The sequence below is a fragment of the Epinephelus fuscoguttatus genome, linkage group LG7 (genome assembly GCF_011397635.1).
Source record: "Epinephelus fuscoguttatus linkage group LG7, E.fuscoguttatus.final_Chr_v1".
NCBI lineage: Eukaryota > Metazoa > Chordata > Actinopteri > Perciformes > Serranidae > Epinephelus > Epinephelus fuscoguttatus.
In genome coordinates this window covers 46927277-46941012 of record NC_064758.1, presented here as the reverse complement: position 1 = coordinate 46941012, position 13736 = coordinate 46927277, and the positions used below count along the sequence as shown (strand labels likewise).

The 13736-nt window shown below is 45.3% G+C and overlaps 1 protein-coding gene across 3 annotated transcripts in view; it reads left to right on the top strand.

Annotated features, from left to right (window-relative positions):
* itpr3 (inositol 1,4,5-trisphosphate receptor, type 3) overlaps window positions 1–13736 on the top strand; it is a 110656-nt gene that overhangs the window by 79665 nt on the left and 17255 nt on the right. For all 3 annotated transcript variants that reach the window (XM_049582438.1, XM_049582439.1, XM_049582437.1), the window contains exons 37-42: window positions 3590–3771; window positions 5462–5610; window positions 5691–5799; window positions 6074–6167; window positions 7966–8141; window positions 10172–10331. In XM_049582438.1, coding sequence (XP_049438395.1) covers window positions 3590–3771; window positions 5462–5610; window positions 5691–5799; window positions 6074–6167; window positions 7966–8141; window positions 10172–10331 — 870 coding nt within the window. The remainder of the gene's footprint in view (window positions 1–3589; window positions 3772–5461; window positions 5611–5690; window positions 5800–6073; window positions 6168–7965; window positions 8142–10171; window positions 10332–13736) is intronic.

The following is a 13736-nucleotide window of genomic DNA, read 5'->3' as shown; positions in this document are numbered from 1 at the left end:
CATGTGAAAACTTTACAGTGACTCAGCAGATGAAGATTTGAAGGTTCAGTGTGTCAGAGTGAGCTCAGGGTGACAATCTGTACCTCACAATTTAATCTGGTTCAGGTTCAGAGGGCGACGATTTAAAATGAAGGTTGAAGATTCCAGATGAACTTTACTGCCCCTCACAGTGGGACACTCATCTCGGGCTCTTCACCCAAACTGCAGCCATAAACAATACAACATATAACAGTTGGGGCGGATGTGGCTCAGAGGCAGAGTGGGTCTACCACCAATCTGAAGATCGGGTGCTCAATCTCCTGCACCTTCAGTCCACATGTTGAAGTATCCTTGAGCAAGATACTGAACCCCAGACTGCTCCTGATGGCTGTTCATTGGTGTGTGAATTTGACTCGTAGTGTAACAAGTGCTTTGAGTGGTCAGGTGATGAGAAAGGAGCCGTACAAGTGCAGGTCCGTTCCTCATTGAAACACGTCAACATCATACACAAAACATAGCAAAGATAAATATATGACATCATCATGACCCAGTGTCTGATCTGACTCCAAAATGAATTATTAAATGTGTTCAGTCAGCAGTGAGACGCTCTGAATCGACCACCAGAGGGCAGCAGCTGCTTCACTGAACCATCATCAGTCCTTCTGAATGTTTCTGTGCAGGATTTAGTTTCTCTCTGTGTGACTCCTTTTGAACACATCATACTGTCTCTGTAGTGACCCATGATGAAAGTAACAGATGAATCTATCTCCTGTTCAGGTCTCATTACCTTTGACCTCACAGACAAAATGTTTTTACAGTGTAGATGTAAACCATCAGGGCCCCGTGTCCCAGAGCCTTCGTAGCACTACGTGCATCCTAAGTTGTATCTTAAGGTCTCCCTTAAGCTTCAGGCTGTTTCCCAGACTCTCCTTGGTGAAGATCTGTCTTCTGACAGGTAGAACTGTCTCTTAGTGATGCGCTCTGTTCATCCTGTCACAGTTTGAGCTCTATGAGGCCAACATTATGCTTTTTAAATGGACAGTTGCAGTATAATTCACATCTAGACTCCTTATGCACATTACATCGTCAGTTTATAATTAACTTCATGAAAAATAATCATGAATATTGAATATTATGAATATGTGGGTTTATTTATTTATTCATTCAATCATTCATTTATTTAATGGAGCTAACTAACTGAGGATATGTCTTTTCTGACGAGGCTACAGGCTGTACCCTCCCACCAAATACTGAATATCTGACAGATATTTGACTAATTGATCAAACTGAAGTCTAATGACAGTGCCATCTTGTCACAATACCCGCTGCCACGTGAGGAGATCCTGAATCTGCTGGCGCTTGTGTCCCTGCACATTTCCAGTGCTACCAAGTGCAACTTCACCCTCAGCCCAGATGTACAGCTTCTGGCAGCTCTGTGTTTTTAGGCAGTGGGTAGTTTTTTGGAGGTGGTGGGAGACGGGTTCGGGCTGAGCAAGGCATCGGTTTCACAGAGTGTGGAAGCGGTGACCAATGTCCTTGTTGGTCATGCACAAGACTACATAAAGATGCCTGCAAGGAGAGAGGACATCATCGAGGCTCACCAGGGCTTCCATGCTGTGGCTGGTATTCCCCGGGTGATTGGACTGGTGGATGGGACCCTAATCCCGTGTCCAACCCGTCCATGGATGACCAGGTCTTCATCTGCTGGAAGGGATATTCCGGCATCATCTTTTCTCGTTAGCATTTGACGCATGTTGAGCCGAACATTGCCGATGTATGGACTGTTTTTATTGAATTTTGTGCCTATTGTGCACTTTATTTTGTTTTCTATTGTTACTCATGTGTGCTCTAATACTGTATTTTTCTATTTCTATAGTTGTATTTTAATACTTTAGTGCTTTCTAGATTGTACAGCACTTTGGCAAACCTCGGTTGCTTTAAATGTGCTATATAAATAAATTTGACCTTTGACCTTTGACCTTTGATCAACACCCAAGTGGTGATGGACCACAGAGGGCTCTTTTGTGGATGTTGTTGCAAAGTGGCCCGGCAGCACGCACGACAGTTACATCTGGGCCGACTCATCTGTGGGACAAGATGCTGCCAGGGAAGTGTTTGGCAGAGGTTTTTCCCTCGGGGATAGTGGCTACCCGCTCCAAACCTACCTGCTGACACCAGTGACTGTCCCCATTACACATGCTGAGCAGGAGTACAACTCTGCCCACATCCGCACCAGGGGCTTGGTTTAAGGCACCATTGGCCGCTAGAAGCTCCGATCCAGATGCATCCATTGGTCGACGGAGGACTCAAGTTCAACCCTGCAAAATGCTGTGTTGTCACCTTGGTCACAGCAATGTAACAGAATTGCTGTGCGTGCGCAAGCATGTCTTCCTTTGGAGGAGAATGAAGGAGAGGATGATGATGACGACGACGATGGTGTCAACCCCCCGCCTGAATATCGTGCAGCTCAAGACAAGACAAAACATCATCAACATTTTTGCCTGAAGTTCCTTTTCTCCTCCACTTTTCCTTTGCAAACGGTCCCTGTCCCACAGTCAAAGTATCACAGTTACCCTTTATTTCTCAACACAATAAGCCCACTGTCATAAAGTACCCCAATTCCTTTTTTAAAAAACATTTAGCTGCCAATCAGTGCCCCCCGTGATGCCTTGGGAGGCTGTGTGGCCAATGACTGACAGGACCTTTTCCTCCTCGGGGGTGAGGGTGGGAGCAGTCCTGGGTCCACCACTGGTTTTGGCAGCCTCTCGGCAAATTGCCGTCCCTCACCTTTTGGCTAAACTGGCGGAGTCTTGCCACTTCTTCTGGACCACTGTCAACTGTCTGGGTGGACCAGAGCTGGAGGCACAGACAGCTCCAACTTACAATGTACCTTAGCAGAAGTCCCTTAGCTAAGGTACATCTTAGAGACCTTCGTCGAGCGCTAAGGTTCATCCAAACTGGGAAACAGGGCCCAGACTGTTTCCATCTGTGGTCACACACACTGATCCACTGTGGGATATTAATGTTGGTGTAATGTTTATGCACACTGTCATATGTCACAGGAAACAGTGTGAAAAGATTTAACTGTCGCTCCATCAGTCTGAATATAATCTGAACTTAAATCATCTCAGCAGCAGAGATACAGATTTATCTGAGACACACAGACTCAATGGACAGAGGGGTTTAACCTTTGACCTTATTAACTCTGTTACACACACACTAAAGAAAACACACTGATTATATTCACTTTAATCTGGAGCTTTAAAACCACTGGTGAACATGTAAAATACATCACATTATTACTCAGTAAATTCAACTGTAAAACATCAGATACATTAAATATATTTGGTGTGTTATTGTATTAATAATAATCATGATAAAGATAAAGAGACTGCAGTGAGGACGGAGTCTGTTCAGACTGAACCTTTACCTTTAACTGATATGAGGACAGTTCACTGCTTCACTGGTACTTAGATACACGGCTTCAACTTACAACAGAGTATTTTCATATCGTAGGATCTCCACTGAACTGCTTCTCCTCAGACCGACGAGATGATCTGAGTTTGTTCCTCACAGAAACTGAGTCTTCTTCTTATTTCTTCTTCATCAGCAAAGAGTCGCTCCATCTCTCTTCCTCTGGACCTGGAGGCTCAGATCAGCTCCATGTTGTCCAGCTCTGCTCTCAACTCTCTGTCCCGCTCCAACCCAAACTACAAGTCCTCCCTGCGCTCCTCCAGACCCATCGCTCCCAGCAACCCCTGGGACTACAAGAACATCATCGAGAAGCTTCAGGTGCACAAACACACTGCTACACAAACGTGACCCGTCTGTGACCAGTCTATGACCCGTCTGTGACCTGTCTGTGATCGTCTGTGACCGTCTGTGACCTGTCTGTGACCCATCTGTGACCTGTCTGTGACCTGTCTGTGACCTGTCTGTGACCCGTCTGTGACCTGTCTGTGACCTGTCTGTGACCGTCTATGACCCATCTGTGACCTGTCTGTGACCGTCTGTGACCGTCTGTGACCCGTCTGTGACCCGTCTGTGACCTGTCTGTGACCCGTCTGTGACCTGTCTTTGACCGTCTGTGACCTGTCTGTGACCGTCTGTGACCATCTGTGACCTGTCTGTGACCTGTCTGTGACCCATCTGTGACCTGTCTGTGACCTGTCTGTGACCCATCTGTGACCTGTCTGTGACCGTCTGTGACCTGTCTGTGACCTGTCTGTGACCGTCTGTGACCTGTCTGTGACCCGTCTATGACCCGTCTGTGACCCGTCTATGACCCATCTGTGACCTGTCTGTGACCTGTCTGTGACCAGTCTATGACCCGTCTGTGACCTGTCTGTGACTGTCTGTGACCGTCTGTGACCCATCTGTGACCTGTCTGTGACCTGTCTGTGACCGTCTATGACCCGTCTGTGACCTGTCTTTGACCGTCTGTGACCTGTCTGTGACCGTCTGTGACCTGTCTGTGACCTGTCTGTGACCCATCTGTGACCTGTCTGTGACCTGTCTGTGACCTGTCTGTGACCTGTCTGTGACCGTCTGTGACCTGTCTGTGACCCGTCTGTGACCCGTCTATGACCCGTCTGTGACCCGTCTATGACCCATCTGTGACCTGTCTGTGACCCGTCTGTGACCCGTCTGTGACCTGTCTGTGACTGTCTGTGACTGTCTGTGACCTGTCTATGACCCGTCTGTGACCTGTCTGTGACCCATCTGTGACCTGTCTGTGACCTGTCTATGACCCGTCTGTGACCTTTCTGTGACCCATCTGTGACCCGTCTGTGACCTGTCTGTGACCGTCTGTGACCTGTCTGTGACCTGTCTATGACCCGTCTATGACCCGTCTGTGACCTGTCTGTGACCGTCTGTGACCGTCTGTGACCTGTCTATGACCCGTCTGTGACCCGTCTGTGACCCATCTATGACCCGTCTGTGACCCGTCTGTGACCGTATGTGACCTGTCTGTGACCGTCTGTGGCCTGTCTGTGACCTGTCTGTGACCTGTCTGTAGCCTGTCTGTGACCTGTCTGTGACCGTCTGTGACCCATCTGTGACCCGTCTGTGACCTGTCTGTGACCCGTCTGTGACCTGTCTGTGACCTGTCTATGACCCGTCTGTGACCTGTCTGTGACCGTCTGTGACCTGTCTGTGACCCGTCTATGACCCGTCTGTGACCTGTCTGTGACCGTCTGTGACCTGTCTGTGGCCTGTCTGTGACCTGTCTGTGACCTGTCTGTGACCCATCTGTGACCCGTCTGTGACCGTCTGTGGCCTGTCTGTGACCGTCTGTGACCTGTCTGTGACCCATCTGTGACCTGTCTGTGACCCGTCTGTGACCGTCTGTGACCCGTCTGTGACCTGTCTGTGACCTGTCTGTGACCCATCTGTGACCTGTCTGTGACCTATCTGTGACCCATCTATGACCTGTCTGTGACCTATCTGTGACCTGTCTGTGACCCGTCTGTGCCCACAGGACATCATCAACACTCTGGAGGAGCGTCTGAAGCCGCTGGTCAACGCTGAGCTGTCGGTGCTGGTGGACGTCCTGCACCAGCCGGAGCTGCTGTTTCTGGAGGGAACTGACGCCCGACAGCGCTGCGAGTCTGGAGGCTTCATCTCTAAGTAGGTCCAGGTCCTCTGAGTCCCCAGGTGACCTTCTGATACACAGATGCATGATGGGAAATGTGCGTGTGTGTTTGTAGGCTAATCCAGCACACCAAGGCGCTGATGTGTGCAGAGGAGAAGTTGTGTATTAAAGTCCTGAGGACTCTGCAGGAGATGCTGATCAGGACGCTGGACTTTGATGAGAAGGTCAGTTAGTTGTTGGACATTTAAAGATCAATATGACCTCCGGTTGTGTCGGTCACGTTTGCACTCTGGCTGTGAAACTTCCTCTTCACACTGAGAGCTGGTGGCTGTTGTTTGGTGCACGTGTGCTGAGCGTGCACACAGGATGTTGCAGCTGCTCCTGATAGTTTCTTATTTTTAGTTCATGTTTGACCTGTAATGATTGACCATTTCCCCACAGGGGTCAGTGAAGTGTTTCTGGATCTGACTGCAGTGACCGTGTGTGTTGTGGTTTCAGGGAATCTCTCTGAGGAAAGTTTTACTGCAAAATTATCTGTTTCCAAACAAGAAGAACAACCCGAAGTCTGACCTGGCCGAGCTCGGAGCTTCAGGTACGTTGCTTCATACCACACACACCTTCTGTCACAGCAGAGATTAAAATGGCGTCACAGCGCCACACAGAGGAAGGAGACACACATGTAACTTTAAATGATTATTTACTGATGATGTCAAACACATGAAACAGTGACATCACAGCTGCATTCAGCATTGACACAACGTAGTAAAACCTTTGGTCAAATCAAAACACTGCTGCAATGAACTTAAGCCTTACAGGCACGTGAAATGAAAATAGATCAGAAATGAACACAAAGAGAAGGCTCCGTCTGTCTCCATCTCAAACATTAAGCATAAATGAGCCCTCGAAGTCTTCCCACTGATGGACTTCCTGTCTTTGGACCTTTCCCAAACCGGACCCTCCTCAGTTCGTCTTTCGTCTCCTTCACAGCTGGATAAAGCTCCTCTACCACGGTGTAGGGGACAAATACGGCAGCAGCTTTTGGACAAACTTCCCTCTCTGTGTTGGAAACAGGAACTGATGTAATGTTTTGTTACCATGGAGAAAAATAACGTTTCCTCCCACTTCATATTCTTAACATGTATCACTTCTGTTTGATCTGTCGGCCATCTGCTGCTCTTTACCTGAACTTCTCTATGTTATTCTTTTGTCATTAAAATAAATAAACAAATGAATTAAAAATATATAAATAAGTAGGCCAAGTAAATACATGAATAAACAAATAAATAACACACATAAACAGAAACAAAACGTACTGTTAAGCTTCTTTGGTGGCTTTTCTTTTCTTCATAAGTGCTATATCGGAGGCAACTGGACTTGCTTGCGTTTCTTGAAGCAATGACCTCTCATCCAATAAGCTTCTTCAATTCTAAATGACTGGTACAAAGTTGCAGGCTATAAACCCTGTGTGGGTGGGAACCCTTACAGAGTCGCAGGGGTCACATGAGCTCTTACTTTCAGAGTTGTTAAGGTCACAATTTGAGTCATTAGCCCACCTGGCCACCATGTGACTCATTAGGGTCAGGTGGGACCAGGGGTGAATGGGTGTGAAGTCGTGTGGGGAGGGATCCCAGGACTGCATTGTAGGTGGATGATAAGTGGTGTCGTAAGTCACCCTCTCTATTTAACGATGGTCGTTCCAGCTTGACGTAGATGGCCCTCCCTGGCCAAGATGTGCACATTGCTGTCCTTAAAGGAGTGTCCTTTCTCCTGTAGATGTAAGTGGACAGCTGAGTCCTCATCTGAGGAGCTGGCTCTCCTGTGCTGTGCCATGTGTTTGTGGAGCAGGTGTTTTGTCTCCCCAGTGTATAAATCTGTGCATTCCTGGATGCATTGAACTGCTCACACTACATTACTCTGCTTCTGTCTGGGTGTTTTGTCCTTGGGTTAGAGAACTTTCTGTCTCAGTGTGTTACTGGGTTTGACGTGCATCAGGATGTGGTGTTTGTTGAAAATCCTCCTGTGACATAAGGAACGACAACGTTGTTAAGTTTTTGTGTCCGTTCCTCTCTGTCTGCTCTGGGTCTTTTAGAGGTTTGTGCAAAGGCCCAATTGGGGTAGCCACAGGTTTGAAGTGCTTCCCTGAGGTGTTTCTGTTCCTTCACCTTTCCCTCTGTCCTCATGGGCACATTTTCGAGCCGATGCAAGCAAGTCCAGTTGTCAGTGATATAGTACTTAGAATTACCATGACCTGGATGACTGAGAATCTTCACCTACAACTTTTCTTTTCTCCTTTTATTTTTCATAAACATCTGGATATTCTTTACTCTGATGTTTAGAAGCCATGTGTTTGTGATGTCATCCTATGAATATGTGTTTCCTTCATGTCACAGGGGTAGAGCAGGAGCGGGACTGGGCGGCGGTGGCAGCGGTTCAGTGTCGTCTGGACAGAGAAGGAGGAACGAAGCTGTTCACTGATCTGGTGATGAGCACCAAGAACGACAAGATCTTCCAGGAGAGCATCCAGCTTGCCATCTGTCTGCTGGAGGGAGGGAACACTGAGATCCAGGTGAGTTCCACCTCTAGAGCAGGTTGAGTCAGAGCATCAACAGGTAGAGTCAGAGCATCAACAGGTGGAGTCAGACCACCAACAGGTGGAGTCAGACCACCAACAGGTAGAGTCAGAGCATCCACAGATAGAGTCAGAACATCAACAGGTAGAGTCAGAGCATCCACAGCTACAGTCAGAACATCAACAGGTAGAGTTAGGGCATCAACAGGTAGAGTCGGAACATCCACAGGTAGAGTCAGACCACCAACAGGTAGAGTCAGAGCATCCACAGCTACAGTCAGAACATCATCAGGTGGAGTCAGAGCACCAACAGGTAGAGTCAGAGCATCCACAGGTAGAGTCAGAGCACCAACAGGTAGAGTCAGAGCATCCACAGCTACAGTCAGAACGTCATCAGGTGGAGTCAGAGCACCAACAGGTAGAGTCAGAGCATCAACAGGCAGAGTCAGAGCATCCACAGATAGAGTCAGAACATCAACAGGTAGAGTCAGAGCATTCACAGAAGTAGAGTCAGAACATCAACAGGTACAGTCAGAGCATTCACAGCTACAGTCAGAACATCATCAGGTGGAGTCAGAGCACCAACAGGTAGAGTCAGCATCCACAGGTAGAGTCAGAGCACCAACAGGTAGAGTCAGAGCATCCACAGATAGAGTCGGAACATCAACAGGTAGAGTCAGAGCATTCACAGAAGTAGAGTCAGAACATCAACAGGTACAGTCAGAGCATTCACAGCTACAGTCAGAACATCATCAGGTGGAGTCAGAGCACCAACAGGTAGAGTCAGCATCCACAGGTAGAGTCAGAGCACCAACAGGTAGAGTCAGAGCATCCACAGATAGAGTCGGAACATCAACAGGTAGAGTCAGAGCACCAACAGGTAGAGTCAGAGCATCCACAGATAGAGTCAGAATATCAACAGGTAGAGTCAGAGCATTCACAGCTACAGTCAGAACATCATCAGGTAGAGTCAGAGCATCAACAGGTAGAGTCAGAGCATCCACAGGTAAAGTCAGAGCATCAACAGGTAGAGTCAGAGCACCAACAGGTAAAGTCAGAGCATCCACAGGTAGAGTCAGAGCGTCCACAGGTAGAGTCAGAACATCAACAGGTAGAGTCAGAGCATTCACAGAAGTAGAGTCAGAGCATCAACAGGTAGAGTCAGAGCATCCACAGGTAAAGTTAGAGCATCAACAGGTAGAGTCAGAGCATCAACAGGTAGAGTCAGAGCATCCACAGGTAAAGTCAGAGCATCAACAGGTAGAGTCAGAGCACCAACAGGTAAAGTCAGAGCATCCACAGGTAGAGTCAGAGCATCCACAGGTAGAGTCAGAACATCATCAGGTAGAGTCAGAGCATTCACAGAAATAGAGTCAGAGCATCCACAGGTAGAGTCAGAGCATCAACAGGTAGAGTCAGAGCATCTACAGGTAGAGTCAGAGCATCAACAGGTAGAGTCAGAGCACCAACAGGTAGAGTCAGAGCACCAACAGGTAGAGTCAGAGCATCCACAGGTAGAGTCAGAACATCAACAGGTAGAGTCAGAGCATCCACAGGTAGAGTCAGAACATCAACAGGTAGAGTCAGAGCATTCACAGAATTAGAGTCAGAGAATCCACAGGTAGAGTCAGAGCATCAACAGGTAGAGTCAGAGCACCAACAGGTAAAGTCAGAGCATCCACAGGTAGAGTCAGAACATCAACAGGTAGAGTCAGAGCATTCACAGAAGTAGAGTCAGAGCATCAACAGGTAGAGTCAGAGCACCAACAGGTAGAGTCAGAGCATCAACAGGTAGAGTCAGAACATCAACAGGTAGAGTCAGAGCATCCACAGGTAGAGTCAGAACATCAACAGGTAGAGTCAGAGCATCCACAGAATTAGAGTCAGAGAATCCACAGGTAGAGTCAGAGCATCAACAGGTAGAGTCAGAGCATCCACAGGTAGAGTCAGAGCATCAACAGGTAGAGTCAGAGCACCAACAGGCAGAGTCTGAGCTCGCTGTATGTAAATATTGTGTCGTTCTGCAGAACTCGTTCTACAAACTGATGATGGGCGACAACAAGTCAGAGAAGTTTTTTAAGGTTCTTCATGACCGGATGAAAGAAGCTCAGACGGATATCAAAGCTACAGTTTCTGTTAATGTCGGAGAGATGACACACAAGGCCAACGAGAAGGAGCTGGAGAACGGTGAGAACCACGACTCCTCAGACCTCTGATGTATTTATACCTTCATATTCTGACTGCTGTTTTCATCTGATGTCACATTTATAAAAAGTCCATCTGATCAGAGTTTAAATATAAAAATATTAAAATGCTGTCTTCATGTTTTCTGTTGCTTTTGTCTAAAGTGTCTCTGAGTACTCTGCAGCTTCCATTTGAAATCAGATAAAAAAAATTCATAATTCTGAGGCTCTGTGACAGCCACTGGAAACAATATATATATTTTTTTTATATATATTTTGAGAAAAAAAGTTGTGATTTTAAAAGAAAAAAGCTGAAGTTATATTATTTTTACATAATCATCCATAACTTGAGCGGAACAGACAGAAGCTTTAATTACGGCTGGGTATCGATTCAAATTTCAATAATCGATTCGATTCCGATTCACAAGATTCAGAATTGATTATCACGATTCAGTTCAATTCGATTTGATTCAATATCGATTCCGTTATTGTTACTATCGGACTAACAGAACCTGTTATTTTGAGCTGTAACCTGAATTGCATGACTGCCCATTTATACAACACCTCAGTACTAGTATTTTAATGTCATTTGACAGCAAATAAATATGAAATATTGGTAGTTAATGGCTGAAACTGTTGAAAATGGCAAGGATCAGTCCCCCTCCCAGAATGTTGATAGTATTGCTTTCAAAAATATGCTGTGGACAGAATTAGATTCAAAATGAACAAAAGCTGTAATTGTACTGAATCTCTAACTTGGTGCATTATTAAAAAAAATATTATTATTATTATTATTATTATTATTATTGTTATTAAGATTTGACCCCAAAGCTGTTAACAAATACAAATGTACTTTTATTTTAATTTTGTCATAGCCATTTGGCCCACAAACAGCTGTGAACACCACATTTACTGTAGGGTCACAGTAGACTTTGTGCTGCATGTTGTGCAGACTCTCCAGTCAGCATCAGTGTGACAAGCAGAATGACTGACTAACCACTATCACCAGTCTTTCTAATGCAGTCAGTCTAATTAATATGAAAACAGTAACAAAGATTGAGGCAGTGTAAATGTAAACAAAGTGCTGGTTACTGGCTAGTAGTGGCTTCAAAGTAACCAAACTATCATCACTTCGTGTAAATAAACATCAAAGGTACCCAAGGAAACATAAATACACTTCACTGTGTCTCACAGTTTTGTGTAGCTTCTTTAGAAATGCAAAAGACATTCAATTGCCTTCAAACTGCAACCATGTGAACTGGACATTTTAAACTTCCAACTGTAAACTGTCTAAAAGTCCCATCAAAGCTTTAGTGCATTTTGCATTAGAAATAGAAAGGCATTGCCTGTTAAAGTGCAAACAAAATAAACTCAAGCTGGAAATTAAACTTGACTTAGACTGTAAACTGTCCTCCTCTGGCTGAATCTTTGCTCGTCAGCTCCCACTCCTGTATCGCTGTCGTCAACATTTAAGCTAGACTGACAGAGCGGTGGTCAGTTTTGACTTCGGTGGTCTGTAGAACATGTGGGAGGAGGTTCTACTCATCGTCTATTTAATGAGTGGAAACAGTCATGTAGGATTCCGTCGCCATGGATGTCCAGGTACCACTGGTGATGCCGACCCTCTCAGCTGACTGCAGTTTAATCTTGATGCTTTCTTTCACAGATTTGTACATGTTCGGGATAACGTCTTCACACAGATGTTTATGTGTCACCATAACATAGTGTGGTTTGGCTACCTTCATGAGCCTTCTGAAGCCTTCATTTTCCATGACGGAATACGGGCGCATATCTTTGCACACGAAAGTTGCAATAGCCTTGGTTATTTTCTTGGAACGTGTAATTGTAGAGAATCCTTAAGTTTCTTTTGTCGCGACCCGGTGGTGGACGGCTCAGATAGCAGGTCTGGGTGATGTCTCAACAAGTGGTTACGGAGATTAGTCGTGTTTCTGCAGTATTTACCATTTGGCATGCCTTGCAAATCGCTTTGCTTTTGTCAAGCTTGTTTTTTTTTCTTTAAGGTTTCTGAAACCGAAATGGTGCCAGACCTCTGCCTTAAGTTTTTGTGGCGTTTTGAGAAGGGCTTTGCCTGTGTCTGACTCCGCCATGTTGCAGGTTTTGGTTTCACTATTCACTGCACTGAGAGAGGTTGCGGTACGCATGCACAAAACCGATGACGCGAGACTAGCGGGGTTAAAGTTTGTGGTGGTAAATAATATTAAAAAAAATCAATCTTTGGACGTACCAATCGATCTCCAAGAAATAAAATGATTAAAATTGATTAAAATTCGTAGAATTTCTTAATTTTTTTTTAACCCAGCCCTAATTTTAATTGGAACATTACAAACATTCCTCACGATGTTTTGACTTTATTCTGGAAAAGTGATGTCCTCCGTATTAAAATCTTAGAATGTTTCTCTAAAATACTCAGTCAGACCTAAGAAAGTTTATTAAATAGATTTTATTTTCTGTGAGTCAAGCTGAATTTGAACTGACTTTAATCATCATGATTGGTTTTGTTTAATTTACATTTTAACAGTTTTACTTCAATTTAGTTTGAATTCAGTCTAGAGTGGTGTTAGTCCTCACTGGAGCTCTGGTTTGTTTCATCTTATTTGAGATATCTTTCTTTTCACCTGTTGAATATTTGAATACATCTGGATGAACTAATTTAGGATCATGTTAGATATTAGACAACACGTTCCCCCTGAGATCACGAGGTCTTAAACAGAGACATATTGCCTGGAGGGGATCATGTGTTTGGTCGTGAGTGTGAATCCGTTTGTCTGCAGCTCATCTCACAAACTACTGGACCAGTCAGCCTCATGTTCTGTGCATACATGTATGCTTGTGAGCTGAAAGACCTGTCTGTTGTGTAGATTCAGAACAGTTTTTCCCTGTTAAAGGGTTTTTTGGGGAGTTTTTCCTGATCAGCTGTGAGGGTCATAAGGACAGAGGGATGTCGTATGCTGTAAAGCCCTGTGAGGCAAATTGTGATTTGTGATATTGGACTTTATAAATAAAATTGATTGATTGATTGATTAAAATACCTTCTTCATACCTGTTATATACGTCACTGACTGATGACTCCTCTCAACCAGGGAGGATCAACGAATTTTCCTGAAATCTTCTCAGTTAAAAACAACGAGCCCCACTGTCTGTGATGGGAAACATTCTGTCCTTCATCGTGGCTCAAAAACTGACATCACACAACATGTCTGGTCTCATTTTGACCCAGAGCATCTGCAGATTAATTCCACACGTTTTGTTATGAGTGACTAAATGCAGGTGTGATATAAGATGACACAAAAAAACTTTGTTCTTGTTGTCTTCACTGCCAACTTGTAAGGCACTCAGGAGGCCACAGCTGCACCGTCTGCGTTGCCTGAAGTGTCTGAGATCAACTCTG